This window comes from Macrosteles quadrilineatus, unplaced genomic scaffold, assembly GCF_028750875.1.
Source record: "Macrosteles quadrilineatus isolate MER2022 unplaced genomic scaffold, UCM_ALF_1.0 Scaffold_9__3_contigs__length_116548681, whole genome shotgun sequence".
In the NCBI taxonomy this organism is placed as follows: domain Eukaryota; kingdom Metazoa; phylum Arthropoda; class Insecta; order Hemiptera; family Cicadellidae; genus Macrosteles; species Macrosteles quadrilineatus.
Genome location: NW_026542602.1, coordinates 96,052,181 through 96,073,910, shown reverse-complemented (window position 1 = coordinate 96,073,910; position 21,730 = coordinate 96,052,181). Strand labels below are relative to the sequence as shown.

General features: G+C 34.2%; 1 protein-coding gene across 1 annotated transcript in view; it reads left to right on the top strand.

The window, feature by feature from the left end:
* LOC129003987 (AP-5 complex subunit zeta-1-like) overlaps positions 1 to 21,430 on the top strand; it is a 34,913-nt gene extending 13,483 nt beyond the window's left edge. The window contains exons 6-13 of the mRNA XM_054432354.1: positions 8,174 to 8,333; positions 8,620 to 8,867; positions 11,088 to 11,299; positions 11,457 to 11,660; positions 12,118 to 12,273; positions 17,255 to 17,372; positions 19,231 to 19,376; positions 19,972 to 21,430. Coding sequence (XP_054288329.1) covers positions 8,174 to 8,333; positions 8,620 to 8,867; positions 11,088 to 11,299; positions 11,457 to 11,660; positions 12,118 to 12,273; positions 17,255 to 17,372; positions 19,231 to 19,376; positions 19,972 to 20,059 — 1,332 coding nt within the window. The 3' untranslated portion in view covers positions 20,060 to 21,430. The remainder of the gene's footprint in view (positions 1 to 8,173; positions 8,334 to 8,619; positions 8,868 to 11,087; positions 11,300 to 11,456; positions 11,661 to 12,117; positions 12,274 to 17,254; positions 17,373 to 19,230; positions 19,377 to 19,971) is intronic.
* Positions 21,431 to 21,730: the final 300 nt, after the last annotated feature.

Here is a 21,730-nt window from a genome sequence, read left to right as displayed (position 1 = left end):
TGGAGTTAACCAAAACCTTGCAAAACCTTACTATTATAGTCACGCTGCCAGTTGGAGGGTTAAAATGCATTTCGTATACCTAGGCCTATAATCGGATGAAAGAAATAGGTGATGAGTGATATTTGTTTATAAGATGGTGTTTCCTATTAAAACTGCCAGAATGTTTCTGTATGCTTGTAAACTAGCTGTTTAATATTCAGTTTAATCAACTACTGGATTCCTGTACGTAGCACAGGCCAACAGCTAGTATATTGTTAAAACATGTAGCTACCTCCATATTATCAGAGATTCTCGGTAACTGAGGTAGTCTTGGTCCCAACCAGGGCCATCACGTGGTGTATTGGCGCCCAGGGCGGGATGTTGTTAGGCTCCCCCCTTCCCCCAAACACACAAGGTTGGGTTGTAGGTTGGGTGCGGGATCAGGTGACTAGGAAGCTGCTGCCTCCTGCACATCCCCTAGGAGGTCATGGTGGTTGCCTTCCTTGTGTGCCTTGGTTCATGCGCTCTCCCAACCAGCCTCCTTCCTCCCATCTGGCAACAGACCGGTGTGCCTCTTGATAGGGCACTATGAGAACAATGCTGCTAGGAAATATGGAAAAGAAAGACAACCAGAAATAATAGGCAGTGCTAGAACAAAAGGTAAGAGGAACAGTGCAAAGGAAAAGAGAAAGTACCTTTGAGAACGTACAATTGTCTCAGAGAAAGGAGAGTTTCCCTCAAAGAAGAAGTGTTCTTGAGATAGAAGAATCATCCATAAGTGATGGTCATTTGTGAAAGATAATCATTAAAGAAAATAGGTTTGCCCAGAAAATAAAGCCCATGAAGAGATAAAAAAAGTGCCTCTGAAATTACCTTTCTGGATCCTGAGATGAACTGCTCGAGCGTGAAGGAAACAAAAAAGCAACCTCCACACATGGAGAAAGAAATTAATGCAGAGATTAACTAACAGAACAGACTGGAACATCTGCGCAAAACTTGTGTCAAGTAATTGAAAAAAACATTGACTGAAGAGGGGCTTTTTTGTCAAGCAATTCCTAGATGAACTTGATTATTTTGCCTACTTCCATCAGAACTGTGTCAACCAGTTGATCTACAGAAATTAATAGCCAACACAGTAGTCTTGCAACCCCAGGTCTACTCCCATAATATTCTTGGAGTGTTCTATTTCACTCACTGGCGAGGTACCAAACCTCTCATACATTGAGGCATGAGATGGAGGATCCTTGATTATGTGATAAAATGGGATTTCTTATCAATGAATGAAATTCCTTCTTTATTGAGGCGAACTTAGTACTTCATGGTCCTTTCTTACAACCTCTAAAAAACGAATAATAACAACAAAATAATAACAAAAAATACAATTAAGTTTGTAACATTACTAGTAATAAAATAACATAAATTTATTCATCTTCCCTAACATACAGTCACACACACATACACCCTCTGCTGTATCTAGGCCTAACGCATGCTATCAGTAGAGGAATAGAAAGGAAACGGTAAAGAAATAATATCAGTTAACATTAAATTATTGCAAGAGTATTGGATGTTGTGTCTATTGTTATTTTTTTAATAAAGATCATTGTATTTTTTAGTAAAAGTTGATAATGTAGGTTGTATAATGGTAACGTTTAAATGTGTTTGTCTTTTTCAAGGGTAGATTTTATTTATTAATTTTTTTTACTTGTTATAAAACTGGAGGACAAGCAAGAGCATACTGATGGATTGTTATGTTTATATAAATTAGTCCTCAGTGGATACAATCTTTGAGTATTGTAGAATTGGTGATTCCACAATATTAAATTTGTCACCAGTTTTTTAATCAAAATTAAATTAGTTGAATCGAGCCACCGACAGGGTGTGCTAATTTAAGTTACTGATTTCTGTCAAATATACCAACTTTTCAACCACGTCAAACATACAGGATAACTTGTAAGCTGCATCTTTTTAATAGTTAAGTTGCTATACAACTTTATACCTACGTAACAATTTTCTCTTAATGTGTAATAACCTTTTTGTAAATAAAACAAATAATATTAGTTTATAGTTGATAATTTAACACACAACCAATTTTCCCAAATGGTTGGCCCCTCTGTTAATAAATAAATTAAATAAACATAATTTATAGATCAGTTAACAAAGAACAGTTTTTGTACCACTGTCCCTTTTATTAATAAAATAAATACTAATTTTTATAAGATGATGTAACTCTTCAACAGTTTTGTCCTTCTAGTTCTGTTCCCATTTATTAATAGATAAACTATACAATACCTACTAATTTATACTTAATGATTTAACTATGAAAATTTTCTCTTAGTACTGCACCTTATGTTAAAATAAAATACATAATTTTAGTACCTACTAGCAGTTACCCGGCGTGCGTTGCTGCGCTTAACAACTATTATTGTAAATGGTAATTTGTTCTTTACAATGAATAACAAAAGTGTGTTCCAAAAATAAAAAATAGAATATTTTACTTAATTGCCAGTGAATAGGGCCTAAACAATTTTTTTTTGTTTTTTCTATAGGTTTTTAGACGTACCTACCACCACGTGAGCACGCAACATACAGCTGTCCGTGTGAAAAGCATGCATTTTCAAAATTTAAACCGACGATAGTCAGGGTTTGCCCTAGTGCCTTATAATGGTGATTGGGAAAGAAAGACAAAAAAAGGAAATTGTAGTTGCTTCAATTCAGAGGGTAATTTGGATGAAGTCATCAGTATTCTTGGGATTAAGACTATTTCTCCTTTTAAGTGGATTTAAGTTTCGCATTAGTATTAATGGAGTTCCTTCTTTTAATGCCAGTAATGGCATTTGAATACCTGAGATAGCACGCACGATTATTATTCACTTAATAATTTATGTTAGATTGTGTGGGTATAGAACAAAAGATAAAAATATTAAGGCATTACCATCCCTTTTATTGTTTATAATACTTTAATCAAGGTTTTTATGTTTACATATTCAACATTGGAGAATTTAAACGTTGTTGAGTGCACAGGTGTGCTGCGATTGGGGTTTAATATATTTGGACTTATTCAAAAGTAAAATAGTTTTCTGTGCTGCACTCTGTAGAAACATTGTGGCACTATTTCAAATCATGACTAATACAGAACGTTGTGATTATTCAAACCTACAAAACAGTTGGTGAAAGAAAACATCTGCTTTTAAATTATATTTATTTGTAAACAGTGTAATTCAAAAAGTCTGACATTGTCCCACTTAAAACCCTCTGGGGCGGAGCCCTTTTGACGGACCTGCACCAAACTTCACAAAAACCATCCTTGAAAGATGCTTAATAATTCCTGAAAGTTTCATTACAATCTGTCAAGCGGTTTCGGAGTCCATAACGTTCAAACATATATATATATATATATATACATACAAACTTCCTCTTTTATAGATATAGATTTAGTTAATCATTTCAACAATAATACACTTTATTAATTTATAGTTGATGATTTAACACAGCTTGACAGTTATGATAGTTGCTCGACAGTCAGCAGTGACACAGTACCAGGAAAGGCAGGTGCAGGTGCAGACATGCTAGCTCAGCACAGTTGCTATCTCACTCGCGACACTGTGTGACTCAGTCAGTGTCAGCTATTCAGTGGTCGCAGTCAGTCGCGAGTCACTTCACTAGCAACATGATCACTTCTGTTACTAACAAGCTGCACCAGCTGTATTACACGTCTGTTCCAAAAGTGTATTTCGGATTTCTCTATGCTATGTACTTTCATTTACCTTTCCTATTTTTAATGTTGTGCTGTGTTCTGTTCGCCACTGAATTTATGTACCCACCGATACTTTGCGTCTCGGATGTAGACGACAAGTCTCAGAAGGCAAATGAGACTTTTTGCTACACTCAGGGAAAGTTGACGTATGAAATGGAAATACCGGAGCTGCTGACTGTGTACCAGATTGGAAAGGACGATGCTATGATGCTTCACGAATACTATGTTTGGGTCAGTCTCATCATGTTTGAGGCTTTCCTCTTCAGTTCTTCCGGCCAGTTGGTTTACTACTACTTCGGTGGACATTATCTGGATCAGATTATCAGAGCTGCGAAATGGGTCGAGAACTTGAAGAAAGAGAAGAGTCTGAACGGTAAACGAATTGCAAAGTCTGAAAGAAACGTTGTGAACAAACTGTTGTCTCTGCCACGGCTACATGCAGACGCTCATCGTTGGGCTTTCAGTTTTGTAATGTATGAAATAGCAAACTGGTGTATTCCATATGTGTTGTTCAGTATGCTGGATTTCATCATGAAGGGTAGATTCCAATCCTTGGGCACTTACTTTTACAATGAAATAGAGTTGGAAACTATTTTTCCAACAATGGCTAAGTGCTATTTCCACAGGTATAGTCCATCGGGAAAGCTTGAAAATCGAGACACTTTTTGTTTTCTTCCGAGAAACATGGTGAATAAGTGGATATTCCTACTGGCTTGGTGGTGCTTGGCTCTTTTGATGATCATTTCCCTGATTGCCTTCTTGAGAAGAATCACTTCACTCTGTCTTTACAAAAGTGAATATTTCAATTCCTTGTTGTGGAAGTTGTCTCGCTGCACTGCTCCGAGAGAAAGTAAAATGCTTTTTATGAAACTTTTGAAACACATTTCATACTCGGAATGGCTTTACTTGGTTAATGTAAAATACAACTTGGACTCGGCGGTTTTGAACTGGTGGCTGAAAAATTTGTGTAAAAGTTTTGAACTGATAAGTGTTAATGAAGATGAGATTGAATTGGTAGACATAGACAGCGATGAGAGCAACGGTGCTTAAACTCAACACGCTGAAGAACCTTATATCACAGCTATAACATTCTCTGTACCATAAATCTAGTGAGTTTTTTAATAATCTGTTTTATCAAACATAACTGAAGAAAATAAGTACGGCGTTTTGTGTTGATAAATTAAGAGTCCTGTCACCATTTGACATCCTGTCTTTTCCCGACCATTTGTTACACTCCTAGATAAGTGAGGTTTGGCTAGGATCTAGTATTGGTAGTAGATTTGTAAACACTTTATACAGCCCAAACATTATGTTATAGTGATACTGTTGCACTTATTACTAAAACAGGCTTGTTACAAATTGATTTGATATTTTATTTTCACATTTTTGAAGTTTAAAATATTTAAATAAATGATAAAAAGAAAATCAATTAAACTATATGTAGCCCACATAAAACAACACAACGTTATTAACGTTGATTGGAAAACCTAGCTTACATAAAAAATATATGTTCTATAAATGCGCATCACCAGTGCTCGATTTAAAGGGGGACGCGGCGGAACGGAGCTTTGATACCTCTCTTTAGAAAAGATAAAATATTGGCATAAATAGGTACTAATCACTTTAAATAGGTTACAGTTCCGGCACCTCATTTTTTACAAATGGAGCACTACGCATCACTGATTATTTAATTTTAACCTTTATGAAATCACTTAAACATCACGCAAGTTTGCCTTTATCCTAGCTTTTGACTACAACCACCCTCATTTTTAATGGTAAAAGGTTAAGTTCATTCTGTGCCATGTGCCCAAAAAAATATTTAACAACATTACAAAGATTTTGGTATGAAAAACTGTATTTTTTTACTACTTTTTAAATTAGTTAAAGCATTAATTATTTTAGTTCAAAGAAAAATGTTTTAGAGTAAAGTCAGTTTTTTTCTAAAACCCTAGGTTTACCTTTGTTTTCCGTCGTAAGTGAGAGTAATTTTAAATATATTGTAATTACTCCATATTGCCTAAACCTTATTTTATCTCTTTATCATCAATAAATCTTTTTAAAATTTCAAAAATTTTATTACTTTAGACCTAAATATCTTCTTTTCCTACAGTCACCCAACAAAGTTGGCTTCCTTGTACTGATTATAGTACAGAAAGCTGCCAAATGCTGCATTTACTTACTTTGTCGCACCGTTTATAGTTTATACTTTGTCGCACGATTTATACTTTGGTGGACACTAGGATTCCAACCAAACAACACTAAAAAGAGTGGTTTTATTATGCACTTAATCTGTGTACACTTGGAAATAGGTTGGCAACACTTAAAGATACTACAACTATGATCAGCTGAACAACTACTTCTGGCAATGTTTTGAGATAATTGAATGTAGAACACTTGCTTGAAAACAATGCTTTCCATATGTTAAATGTACAAAATTTAAGAAAACAGATCTTATAAGGTAGGCTATAGTGAAAAATATTTGTGAAATTCTCTCAAAACAGACAAGTCATAAAAAAATTAAATTTCCCTACCATGGATCCATGCAGGATTATTTGCCTGAATTGCCAAATCTGGCCAAGCTTGAGAAAATGTTGATTGGTGGGGTACTGATTACCTCCTCTTCGTCTTTGACCAGCCAGGGATGGACAGCGTCAAACTGTTGGTTCTACATACCAAAACTGATGGTTCACCAGATGAAATTACCAAGCAAACATTAAAAAAATACCGATAAACGATATCAAACTTATATAATGTTCACATCTCTAACATATACAAATTGTTATAGATGTTGACAAGTTAATTTGATGAAATAGTTGTATTATATCTATAAACATTGTTTTAATTTATCGCTTTACTAAAAATCATGAAACATAATCGCTCCGCTCAACTGTCTTTCAATACTATGAAAGCAATCCTAGTTAAATTGACCTCCACCTAAAGAAAGATATGAGTAACAGAGGAGTGGATCTTATTATTCTTTAAATAAGTAGTAGAAACTTAGGGGATCCAATGAAACCAGGAGCTATCAAAGACAGTTTTTGATAAAATACCCCCGCCGCAGCAAACCTGCCGTCTAAGCGAATTTCCATTTGGCCGAATTGATTTTCAATTGATCTATTTAAATAACATTAGGTTTAATGAGTACCTAGGTTTGCTGCTACAAGGAAACTAATAAAGTAGTGTGTTTTTAGTAAAATATTGATAGCTTACTATAAAATAAATAAATTTGCCAAGTTTGATCAAAATATATCCATAAACAAGCAAACTACAACATTTTACAATATTCTCCATAAGAATAACATGGGAATTTTAAATTTACCATTTTTTTAGTTTTCTCCGTAACCAATAACCGTACAAAAACACTTTGATATACTGAATTGTTTGTTTTTTTAAGCTCTTTAAGAAGGTTTAGAGACAAATTGGGAAATTTTGTGTTTTGAGGGTAAGAAGTGAGAAAAACCAATTTTTACCCCATAAAACCCCCCATAAAACCCTGTTCCCATGGTCCGATCATGCTGGATCGCAAACTCATTCAAGTTTATCCCGCCTTACACATTCAAACCAAATTTCATCAAAATCGGATAAAAATTACTCAAGTTATCGTGTTCACGGACACATATATATATATATATATAAATCTATATATATATATCTATATATATATATATATATATACATATATAAAAATTTGAACAAATGGTGTTTTTGGCCTCTGGGGACATTAAAATGAAAAAGTAAATCGGTCCCGGGCTTAAGTCTTACCATGAGACCTACGGTAATAGCTACTTCCCTATATAGGGAAATTCGCTAAAATGCATAAATAACACTATTATTTGGACACTCTCATAAACTTTACACTATTCATGGACAGAGTGAAGTATAGATAGAGCAATCATTATTGTAGAAGTAACTTTTACAACAGATCTTGGCAATGTTTAGCTGATAATTTAAAAGGTCAGCTTTATAGGCGACCTGTAGATCTCAAGTCACTTACAAATACTGTGGATTTTATTAGTATTTTATATCCTAACATATTGGAAATTATTTTAGTATTGATCTAGTCCACAATATTTGGCTAGTCCATTATTCAAGTAAAAAGATGAAACCCTGGATTTTGAAACTGTCAGTTTGAATGATCGAGTCAAGTCAACAAAGCGCCACTTCGTATAACTAACTATAGATACTTTGTCAGTTTTATTTTGCTCAAGCGTTGTTCACACAAAGCCAGTAGGAAGACAGGTTACCTACCTCTAGAGTATTTCAAGCTATTTTAGGTTGGTAACGGCTTTGCACAAGGCCAGTAGCACAAGCAGGCAATATAAAATGTTAAAAAACCATCTGTTTTAGATAATTCAAGTGAACAAAATGTCTCTTGGTATAACAACTATAGGCATAAATACTTACTCAGTTGGCTGTGTTAGCTGTGATGTTATTGCACAGACGTTGGAGGAGGTGGTGATGGTGTTAGCTGCAGTGGGACAAGTAGACCCGAGTAGCTCTGGGAAGTGTCAGCTGATGATGGGGAGACTGCTACACCTGGCGGATCAGCTGAAACTCACATCGCTGCTTGTCACTGTTTGGCAATACCAGATAGAACAAGGTACTGGACATTTGTTTCCACAAAACCAAATAAAACTCCGCTGGTAATCTTTAAGTAATCTTTTTTGATCCTGCATGAATGTCACAAAAATTCCGTTTTATCTTCCCCTACCTAGAAGGAGCAGGCCAAAGCCTCTAGAATCTTCATCCAGAGAAAAATCTTATTTTATCTGGCATGAATTAAATTTAAAATCCGGTTCTATAACAAACAATCTTTTTGACTTATCAGCATTTTGTTATAGTCCCTATAAAAAGTTTTTGACTTAATTTAATATGGATTTGTGTAGGAAAGGAGAGCACTCTAACAGATAGAATATTGGGAAACACCGTCAAATCAGAGTTCAGCCAAGGTCATATAAGCCACAGAATAGCCACAGTGTTGGCCAGATTCGGCCATGATGTGCGTCTGGCCAGCCAGGTCGCTCGCTACTTGCCCAACATCCTCAAACTGCTGGCCACTCACCCGTCAACACTGGTCGAAGAGTTCATGGTCATCGTCTCTTGTGCTACATCAGATATCAATCTTATAACCGAGGTATGTTTTGTCGAGTCAAAGACCATACTTTGAGGAACATCCCATACTGAGACTATACACCGACTATTGGTCTGTGGTATGATATAAAGACAGTAAAATAACATGAGTCGTATGATGGGTGACGGTAAAAATAAGATAATGCAGGCAGTTAGTCATTAACCAGCAATGTCTGAATTATCAGTCCAAGAGGCTACTATTAAGCTTTGCTTCAAGCCTTGTTTGTTAGCTCAATACCTGACTACTCTTTTTGTGTTTTATGGATTCACACATTGAATTAAAATACAGATTTAATAAATCCCATTGCACATGAGAGTTTTTGCAATGTAAACTTCTTACCCAATTATAATGTTAAATTCCATTCTTTGTAAATCTTTAATAACATTTGAACCAAAGAAGTACTTTTTCATTTAAAAATTAAAGTAAACGAGGTGTTAGCTCGTCCTACGTACGGGAATTCAGTAGTAAGTTAAAACTGTGTACAAAGCAATTTTTACGATGTGAAAAGCGTTGAAGTGAGATTTGCAGCCGATTCGCACGGACGCACACTGATTATAAGTAGCCTACAGTAGAGAGAGTAATAGTCAATTGAGAAGTGTATAGACTTAGTCAACGATACCACCTTCCATAGCATACCTGCCTCTTCCATAATTATTATCACCACAATACAACTACTATACACAATTTCCAGTAGGTCTGAATAGAAACGACCTAAAATAAAACGATAATATCCAATATAATTCACAGTACACTTAATTTAACTTTGGTGTCCTAACATCAAAACTAATCGTCACACCTATCCTTTATATCAATTTCACTGCATTAATTGCTAAATAAATAAGTGTAAACAAAGAAAAGTAAAAACAATAACTGTTTGTCTGAAACAGCTGTTTGGTTCAAATAACATTAATTTGAAAAAAAGAACTGGTTACATGTAGCAGGAATATAAAAAGTATACACGCTAGTAAAGCTAATGACGTATAATTGTCAATGTTTATTATCCATACCGTTATCAGTTCTATCCTTGATGATTGTTGACGTTGTGTTCAATCTATGTCATCCATCTGTTTATCTTTGTATCAAACCTGGCTGAGGTTGTGGTGGTAATTTAAAATCGTGATTCCTGATTATTTTTGGTCTTCTTTTTATGACATCAATATTTCCGGGCCTAATTCAAACAAAGTTAAAGCAGACAAACATTAATTGTAACCAAAAAGCTACCATGAAGAATTAAAACATATAAACATTGTTATTTTTCTTATCTTTCCTTGAAAGTGGAGCAGTAAAATAATTTGCATTTATCCTTTTTTATTGACTCGTGTACAGAGCCTCGATTTGTACTGTGGTTTAATTAATTTTGGTCCAAACTATTTTAAACTGTGGTATAATTATCTCTACTAATCTTACTTATTTTCTATAATCAATGACAAAATAAGAGTAAATAAAATAACCTGATAGTTCCATCGTTTATATTTAACCAGCTGTTAGTTTAAACAAATTATATTGCTCTAAAACAAATCGAAGATTACAAAGATTGCTTTTAAAAATAATTTGAACATCCTAGTATTTTACTATGTGTATTTAATTAATCTGTCATCCTCTTACAGAATAATTGAACGTATTAATGATTAGCATTACACATAGTATAAATAAGTCAACCCTAAGTATGTCTTTACATTTTTATCCAAATGCGGAATTTCTGACACAAAAACTGAATGTTTACAGCTGTTATGTTAAGCATATTATTTTATGCCAAAAGCTAGTTTAGAATCTTAGCTTCGGCTGCTAGAATTTTTAAAAATTAAAACTTAATTTCTAAAGAACTGGGACCCTAAACTAAAATTATGGCTTCGACATTCCCTAGTTTTCAAAATTATCTTTCTTTCAACACAAATATCATGAAAATCCGTCGAGTGGTTGATTCAGAATCGTGAAATAAAAAAACACTGTTTCGTTTTAATATTATAGATTAATCATCTTGTGAATATAAACAATGAGTCTCTTGACTACTTGTGAACGAATTTAATACTGAAGTCAAATTTTTTTCTTCTGGTAGTAACGTTTTTGTTTGGAACTAAATAAAGAGCAAATTTAATACTTCAAGAAAAATGTTAGGAACCCCATGCTTCCTTTGGCGCCTTAAGTTTGAAACAAGTCAAGAATCTTTAAACTCTTTGGCCACTTGGAACTTTTGTTGAGCTCTTTCATCTCTGCTGTTCCCAGACACTTCATTCTCTGCTTGATCTGCCGGCACTCTCCGCCTCAGTATGTCTCCACGAGAGTTCTCTCAACATGTTGGTGCAGGCAGGGTTCAAAGTTCCGGTGCTGGTCTCTGCTAGACAACAGGTGGAATCTGATCCTAACCTCAATTCTGTCTACCTTCACATGATGAGAACAGAAGCAAAAACAGGGGAAACTTTAGATCTGCTCAAGTTGTAAGTTATATAAAAAAAAATTGTAAATTGATACATTATTATTTCACCTAATGAAGTTCATAATAGAGTGACTTAATAAATTTGCTCAATAACTTTACCATTATTTATTTACTTATCATAGATTTTATATAATAATATCACTGTCTCTGTTTTTTAGGTATCCTAACTATTGGTCTGTGTTGAGAACGTTGTTTTCTTTGGGGTTGGTCGATGTATGTTCGCAAGTTTCTCATCTTCTGCTTCAGGTGTTCTTGGAATCTGTTTACAAAAACAAGGAAGCCAACAAGCTAATTTTCCCTGTATTGTTGTCAAGAATTCCCCTCTTGTGTCCAATTCCTGCTTATCAGAAGTCTGTTTATGGGTAAGTCATGTTTTCATTTGATCTTTATCCATAGTTTTTCGGCAATTATTTTTCATTGCTTCCTCTTTTAGTTGTGCCACAGAATGGAAGTAGGATTGGGTTAAATCAATATTTTCCTGCATTATTATGTAATTTTTACTATAGTTTTATAATGCAGTGTTGGTACTGCCATTCTACCTGAAATATCAGTTTTATGTGTTGTATTAATCTCCTGGGACTCTTTATTCAGGCGAGTTAGTCCCAATAATCTACTCTAGGAGATAGTTAGGAGAATCTTTCCTTTCTCCTTAATAACAACTCTAAAGTCAAGTTTGTTTTTTCCCTTTAAAAACTACTTATTTCAACCTTTTATTGATTTACAATAGCATAACAACCTGATCCTATCTTCACCATGCAAAGTTGTTTTAATATTTCTTACAGTAGGCCTACTTATCAAATGTACGTTGATTATTTTCAGTGTTTTGTCCCAGTATGTATCGAAGGTATCGTCACTACAGCCTGAACTGATGGAACTAAGCTGCATTAGTCAGTTTCTATCAGTGTCAAATTATTGTCAACTTTGTCCACAACTGTTTGGATCGTTGGTTGAAGCTGTCGGTAAACATGTTAACACGTAAGTGAGATTTTGAAATTTAAATCTCTAGAAACTGTATATCCATCCCAATTTAAATCCAACTAATAGTCGGGTAAATATAGGATATGACCTTAAAAAAATTGCAAGAAAACGTTTTATGGTTTTATTTTGTAGAGTTGGGTTTGCAGAATGACATACTAAAAGTTGCCAAAAATCGGTGCACGAGAAAACCACTAAAATCACAATTTAAAATGGCGGCTTTTTTCAACATTGGACAAATTAAAAAAACATATTTCACATGTATTTGTTATGCACATTTTCCAAGATATTGACTTGGGACCACCGCCTGTATTTATTGAGTGGTTAGTACTTCATTTTGATAGGGAACATGTTTTTGACCGCCATCTTGGATCCGCCATATTGGACATAGATAATTTTTTTCAATGTAATGATAGTGTTGTGACACATCATTACCAACTACATTTTTACACTGATTTCAATGCCGAAATCCGTTTTTAAATATCTTTATTCATTTAGAAGATATATACAAAAGAAAACTCTGCACCATACATTTCTTATGGACGTTTCGTAGTTTGATATTTTTTTTAAAATTATTTTTCTTATATCTCCAGTTCTTATTAACGCTTGTAGTTCGTTCTAGGCTTAAAATATTCAGTAATGTAAGGGCTTTCATTTGAGCTCTTGATCATTAAAATCAGACGAGTTAAAGACCTGCTACGAACCTCAGAACAATATTAAATTTAACTTTTTAGAAATATATTTTTATTAAAAGATTTATAACTCGGGTTGTTAATACGTCACCGAGTTCTTTCTGGTCTCAAATTACTCAGTAAATGTTTGGCTTTAATTTTATTGATCATTAAACAAAATCTGACAATTTTAAAATGAGCCATGGACCATAATTTAACATTAGAATGTATTTATATTGAAATTTGTCTTTAGTTAAAGACGTATATTCCTAATTCTAAATAACTCCCAAAACTCTTTATAGTCTTAAATAATTCGCCAAAATATTGACTTTTATTTTAGCTATGGATTACTTTCCAGGAGTTATTAGGGTTTGGGATATACGTCCTTAACTAAAGACAAATTTCAAAATAAATACATTTTAATGTTAAATTATGGTCCATGGCTCATTCTAAAATTGTCAGATTTTGTTTAGTGATTAATAAAATCAAAGCTAAACATTCACTGAGTAATTTGAGACAAGAAAGAACTTGGTGACGTATTAACAACCCGAGTTATAAATATTTTAATAAAAATATATTTCTAAAAAGTTAAATTTAATATTGTTCTGAGGTTCGTAGCAGGTCTTTAACTCGTCTGATTTTAATGATCAAGAGCTTATCAATCAATCAATCAATCAAGAAATTTATTTACACAATAATTGCCAATACATAGGATACAAAAGTGCAAAAACCACAAATGGTTTGTCTGCACTAAAAATATTGTTTCTTATCTACCATACAGTTTTTGTCAGTTTGAATCAGTAGCATGCAGTTTTATGAGTTCTTAATTGTCTCTTGAGTAATTAATAACAAAAAAAAGACAACAAAGACACAAATATCTGTAAAAATTCAACAGTAACAATAACAAATAAACTATTGGAATAAATAACAATAATATATTACTTTAACTTCAACTAAAATGTAAATAAATTAAATGCATAATTGTAATAAATTAAAATTGTAACAAATCATTCCAAACAAGTTCCTTTAAATAATGTTTAAACATGCTATAACTATTTGCAAAAACCATATGATTTGTGAGGTTATTAAAACATTTGGGAACAAAAACTTCAAGTGTTCTACTTCCATACTTATTCCTGTGCTTTGGTACAAAATAATAATTCCTTCTAACATCATATGGGTGATTATTGACTATTTTCAAGCTGTCATCAAATAAATGATCAGTGGATATCAAAAAGATATATAACTTACTAACAGGTAGCAGTATAACAAAATGAAAAATCTTTATAATTGGTAACTGCTTAATGTGCACTGGAACAATACATTTGAGCGCTTGCTCCTGCAGATGCTCAATTTTCCTCAGAGAAGTCTTTGAAGCATTGCCCCATGCTCTCACACCATATCTTAATATTGATTCACACAATGACTGGTAAATCACCAATAGCACATTAAATGGCAGGACACTTTTTAAATAAAAAATTTTGCAAACACATGATCTGATTTTTTTACAAACATAATTAACATGTATATCCCATTTAAAATTGTGGTCAACATGAACCCCTAAATATTTAAAATCATGCACATTCTCTAAACTCTTACATTGACAACTTTTTGGGATAAGTGAGTAAGTATGATTATGTAAACAATCAAAATTATGGTAAGTAATGCTTACATTAGAACATTTAAATGCAGGTGAATGCACATGCATGACCTTGGACTTTTTGTCATTTATTACCAATCCATAATCATGACACCATTCTAAAAGGTTGTTAACAGCATTCTGCATATTTTTTCTGCCTCTATTATATTTTTGTTTGATACGACAATTGCAGTGTCATCAGCGTACATAAAAACCGTGTCTTCTTTTATATATTTTGGGAGTGTATTTGCATATATTATATATAAGATTGGGCCCAAAATACTTCCTTGAGGTACCCCAGAAAAAAGTTCTGCCTCTTCACTAAATGTACTATGCACTTTTACAATAATTTTTCTGTTTTTCAGATAGTCTCTAAACCATTCTAAAAACCTGCCAGAAATTCCTATGTCCTTGAGTGCTGTCAATATTTTATCAAACTGCAGTGTATCAAAAGCTTTAGTAAAGTCTATAAAAGTTACTATTACTTGATTGCCCTGCCCTAATTCTTTGTTAATATTGTTAGAAAAATCTTTCAGCAATAACTCTGTACTTTTGTTTTTCTGGAAACCATACTGACTTTTATTTATAACATCATTTTCTGCTAAGTATTTATTTAAATGGTGTGCAATGTACCTTTCCATTATTTTATCTATTGAAGAAAGAATAGATATTGGGCGATAGTTCTGGTATGAATTGTGGCAACCTGATTTATAAACAGGTCTTATAATAGCAGTTTTTAGCAGAGTCGGCATTCTGCCTTCATCAAGTGATGCATTTATTATATTAACCAGCACTTCAGCGGCTTCTAAATTACACTTTTTTAAATCACATTCTCTTATTCCATCTATACCGGGGCTATTTTTCTTTAATTTTACAATAATATCTTCAATATCTTTTCTATTGGCTTTGGGGATGTACAAACTCTTAATATCTCCTAATTTAACCTCAGCACTGTCGAATCCCATTAGCTCAAATGAAAGCCCTTACATTACTGAATATTTTAAGCCTAGAACGAACTACAAGCGTTAATAAGAACTGGAGATATAAGAAAAATAATTTTAAAAAAAATATCAAACTACGAAACGTCCATAAGAAATGTATGGTGCAGAGTTTTCTTTTGTATATATCTTCTAAATGAATAAAGATATTTAAAAACGGATTTCGGCATTGAAATCAGTGTAAAAATGTAGTTGGTAATGATGTGTCACAACACTATCATTACATTGAAAACAAATTATCTATGTCCAATATGGCGGATCCAAGATGGCGGCCAAAAACATGTTCCCTATCAAAATGAAGTACTAACCACTCAATAAATACAGGCGGTGGTCCCAAGTCAATATCTCGAAAAATGTGCATAGCAAATGCATGTGAAATATGTTTTTTTAATTTGTCCAATGTTGAAAAAAGCCGCCATTTTAAATTGTGATTTTAGTGGTTTTCTCGTGCACCGATTTTTGGCAACTTTTAGTATGTCATTCTGCAAACCCAACTCTACAAAATAAAACCATAAAACGTTTTCTTGCAATTTTTTTAACGGTCCCTATGTAAGTTTGTTTAGTTTGCCTGGACTATAAAATATGTAGTGTTTTAAAAGTTGGATACTCTCTGCTATTTCCCTTAAAATATAAGCTAAAAATATAAGAAGGATTGTCATAAATGTTGTCTCATTATGGTTCTTACTACATTTTCATAACACATATTTCAACAAATAATTTTATAGTTTTAAAGCTTTAAAACGTTAAACAGTTATGACTAAATATCAAGCATTCTAATCTGTACTTTGACTTTTTTACTGTTTGGGATCGGTCTACACCTTGGTGTTGTTACTATCTAACGTTGACACTTTGGTTAGATAGCATAATTAATTGAGAGCCCAATGCCAAATGGCATATAGGCAACGCGACCTCCAGATCTGCGAGCACTATAACTACTCGGCTATTTAGACGATTGACTTAACTTAAAAACTAAACCCGAGTTAATTATAACGGTGCCTATAATGCCTACTTTAGTTTAGGCATTGTCTGTAGATATGGTTTAGCATAGGCATGCTCATATTTGATAACAAATTCCTGTCTTGCAACATCAGAGTGTCCTGCAGTCAACAAAATATTGCTCTCTTGTTTGGTAAAAGCATATATTTTACATTTAATGCAATAGTTTTGAGATTAACCCTTTGAGTGCCAACGTCCGGGGAACCGGACGTTTTTAAAACGAGCCAAAAGTGCCAACGTCCGGCCGACCGGACGTTTTTAGAACGAGCCAAAAGTGCCAACGTCCGGCTGACCGGACGTTTCGTAATGATCGAACAGCTGTCATAACAACCGAATGGATACTCGGATTCTTTTAACCCATATATTAACATTGAGTCGAAAGTTACTAGATGCGATACATCGATTTTCGTTGGTCGAAATATCGAAAATTCGATTTTTACGAAATTTTAACCTAAAAATCGCCAGATCGCGCTCGGCACTTTTAGCGCGACCTTCGGGAAAAATCATCGGCATTTTTGAGCGTTACTTTTATTTCTCGCCTGGCACTCTAAGGGTTAAACCTTAGACTATGACTATTTTATTTATCCTTGCAGGCAGAAAGTCCTCTCAAAGTTAATATATCTATGTGTGTATCATCCTGTTCAAACATATTAATTACAATACAAAATTCATTACAGGGGACAAAATGTCAGTGAATGTTTTGAAACTCTAGAGGCTATCTTACATGAGTTCTTGCAAGAAAAGGCTACTAAGGATTTGAAGCTGGAGACTTCCTTATGTGACTCCCTTGCTATGGTAAGCTCTTGGAATCGTACACAGTTTTGTTTATTATGCTTGGATTGTAGTGTGAATTTAGATTTAAGGGGTTGTATTTTTAATTTTTGTAGATTATACCATAGTCAATCAACTACTAGAGTGATCTAAATGCCACAACTTTTTAATATTTTTTACAGGATATCCTATACTCTAATACAAGCAAAGTTTGCTTGTATGTATGTATGTATGCTTTTGCACCAAGATCTCGAAAACGGCTCCGACGATTTTCTTCAAATGTTGTATATAGTTTATTTCTGGCCTAAAAACGAGTTTACTGCACTGAGAACTGCCAACAAAAATCTAATTACGTAGAAAAATGAAACTGAAAATCACATTTTTTTAACATTAGTCTTATGGGTTGCTAGGTAACCATGTTGGCTGAATTAAATAACAAGGAAAAAGTAAACAACAGACTTGAAGTTGTAGCATGTGTTCACAATAAGCCAACTACCCATAGTATACTAGCAAATTACAAATACAAAAGAAAAAACATCACCTTGTTAATATCTAGCAAAGATTATACAGAAGATTACTCGATAGATTGTAGTCAAGGGTAGCAGTGCGAAGTCTGGGATCTATGTTTATGACGATTGGATTAAGGTATCTGCAATCCTAAAATGCTATGGCAAGAGAAGGAAACAGGTCCGCGACGTAGGAAGTGGTGAAGGAAGTAGTAAAGGCAATTATAAAATGCTATGGGAATAGAGGGAAACAGGTCCGTGACTTAGGAAGTGATGAAGGATATAGTTAAAAGGCGAGCAGTCCGGAGTGTGGGGACTGTTTATGACGATAAGATTAGGGTATCTGCAATCCTATAATGCTATGGGAAGGGAGGGAAACTGGTCCGCGACGTAGGAAGTGGTGAAGGAAGTAGTCAAGGCGAGCTGTCCGGAGTGTGGGAACTGTTTCTGACGATTAGATAAGGGTATGGACAATCCTAAAATGATATAGGAAGGGAGGGAAACATGTCCGTGACGTAGGAAGTGGTGAAGGAAAGTAGTCAAGGCGAGCTGTCCGGTGTGTGGAAACTGTTTATTAGATTAAGGTATTTGCAATCCTAAAATGCTATGGGAAGGGAGGGAAACTGGTTTTCGACGTAGGAAGTGGTGAAGGAAGTAGTCAAGGCGAGTAGTCCGGAGTGTGGGAACTGTCTATGAGGATTATATTAAGGTATCTGCAATCTTAAAATGCTATGGGAAGGGAGGAAAACAGGTCCGCTAAGTAGGAAGTGGAGAAGGAAGTAGTCAAGGCGAGCTGTCCGGGGTGTGGGAACTGTTAATAACGATTAGATTAAGGTATCTACAATCCTAAAGTGCTATGGGAATGTAGGGAAACAGGTCCATGACGTAGGAAATGGTGTAGGACGTAGTAAAGGCGAGCCGTGTGGAGTTTGGGAGTGGATTTATGTATCTCCAATACTAAGACTGCTTTCAGAGTGAACTAATGATTTTTTCCGAGCAAAGCTCGGTCCCCAGGTACTTGGTAATTAACTGAGTGATGAAATATATATTTCATTCAATCACAACATTCAATTTAGAGAAAATGTCTCTCCAACTTTCAACCCCTTTTGAAATGTATTGGTGTGTATGGATCAAAATGTTTAGATGTAAAAAATGTGCTTTAGTAGCATGAGGAGTTTGCAGAAGCCTTACACATGTGCACGACAAAGCTAGCTCCTCTATCAGCTTGGAAATCTCTTGTCACACCGTGATCTGCATGCCCAATGTAACTCTTGCCTAAAATAAAACTAACGGATTCATAAAATTTTGCTTATTTCGGGTATTTGATCTCATCTAAGTGTTTCAATATTTCTGATATAACATAACCCTTTTTACAGTTGACTTGCAGAAGTACAGGATTGATCCCTAGAGCAATTATTGCCTTCGAAAAACTTATAAAAAAGCAAGAAATTACTCCTGGAGAAGACAAAGACACTTTTTTACAACACACCAAAGAACTCATTAGGATTTTAAAAAGTCCAAGGTAATAATAACCTGTGTAGCCTAGTACAGGTTGGTGATTTAAATGTAGAAGTTCTTTTCATCAATGCTAGTGCTTAAATTAAAGTAGCCTTTAAACAACATAAGAACTTTCAATTTTACTGTTAATTTAAGTTTTTGGCGATAATGGAAAAAATGATAAAAAAAACAGTGATACAGTAGACTCCCTCTTATCCGGATTCCTCGGGACCAAGGCCAGTCCAGATAGCGGGTTTTCCGGTTAAACCGACGTCCCCAAAAACTCGTTAAAACGGACCGTTTACTGTGATATTCGACTTAAATTCAGGAGAGCATTGTATTTAGACACGTGATCACTGGTCTCAAATCTTTCCCACAAGAACAGTCGTTTCAGTACCGCCGACTTCCTGCCGATCTAGTCCGGTTAAACCAATGTGCTGATAAAAATTGTCCGGTTAAAGAGATGTCATTTCCGCCGAGTGTAGTCCGGTTAAAAGGTGTCCCGATAAGAGGGAGTCTACTGTAGCAATTTTACCATGCATGAACTACTTTTTATGAGATGAAAATGATTATTATTCCCATTTAAAATAGAATTTTTATGAAGTGTTTCTTTGTTACAGGTTAGCTCCCTTAGTGTTGACTCCATCATGCAAAGAAGACAGCACAATTGCATCTCTAGTCAAGGTCTTGCTTCAGTTCACAGAATAGATATTAAGTATATACTGTGATAAAACTATTCCTTCTCATCTAAATATTTTAAGCCCTTGATACCCGACAATGTTGGCTTCCTTGTACTGTTTATAGTACAGAAAGCTGCTAATTGCTGCATATTTATACTTTGTCGTATGGTTTATACTTTGGCGCATATCAAGATTCCAACGAAACAACACAAAACAGCGTGATTCTATTATGCACGTAATCCGTGTACGCTTGGAAATAGGTTGGCAACACTTAAAGATAATAATACTATGAGCAGCTGATTGACTATTATAACTACGATTTAACCTGTCATTTTGTGTTTATAGTTTACGTTCTAAACGTTTTTAAAACATTCCTACGATCTTAATAAACAAGAAAATACCTTTAAAGCAATTTTTTAGGCGCGGAAACCACTGCAAATTACAAAAATATACGGAACTATTTTCTCAAGTCGCGGAGCACATTGCTTGCCGAGGAAAAAATAGCGGAGTGATACGGACCGGGGACTACTTTCTCTAGGGCACCTATTTGTGTTGCCAGCTGAACCTAAAAACGTGTTGTACAGTGTTTGAAAGACTAATTATTTACATGCTTTATAGTGACTGTAGGAAAAATATAATGTGTAACACGAGTGCAAAAGGCTTTGCTGCACTCGAGATCATTCTGCATATAGGTAAACGTTGCTCTCGTGTGCAGCAAAGTGCCACTTTGCTCACTAGTTACACAAATAACTATTTCTATTGTCAATGATGTGCCTTAAACTTTTAAGAACCATGTATTGTAACAAAGTCAGCAAATGTGAATGTAGGAGTTGTTCTAATATGTTGCAACATCTCAGAGCAGTTTGATAATTTAGAATAAAATATAAACAAGGACAAGAGTGTATTAGCCATGTAAAATTTTGATCAACTTAGTTGAGTTTGTGAACAACATGAAGTACTATGCTGTCACCAATAAAGCTTGTTCATAAAACTAATTTTACAAAATTAATTCCATTATTTTTACAATTTGCTTAACCAATAATGGCCAAAAAGTACTATTAGATTTTTAAACAGTTTTTGTAAGATAATATATTTTTCAATATATATTCTATTTTCTAGAGTTGAACTGTGGTCTACATATTCTAAAGGTGTAGCAGTGTAGCTCATAATATCATACCTTTTGGTCTTTAAGAAAGTTTTTCTATGATGATATAGTATTTAAGACTGATATGTTAAAAAATAAGTTATTTTATCTTTGAATTTGTACTTTGTATGTTTACTAAATTTAGTAGACTGCAATTATAATATTTTATTGTTACTATTCTACATGTTTTATATTTTTATTACACAACATTTATTATATATTGTTAATTATGAAATATATTTTATCCTAATTTTATTTGTTCTGATGAATATTATTTTTCCTTTTTTCTGTCTATACCTTCTCATTCTATCCTACCTCTAGCCCAGAACTGTTTTACTAAATGCTGCAAGCTAGGCTAAAAGAGTTTCTGCATCATCACGTTGATAAAAATGTATCGGTGATAGGCGGGATTTGAACCTGGGACCTCAGGGACCCGAAGTCGTGCACTCTACCACTCTACTAGCTCACTCTCGCGTCTCAGTGAATAGACTTTCTTTTATTCTGCCTTTAAAATGCACAACTATTAGTCATAGTTTTTACAGAGAAAACACTGTT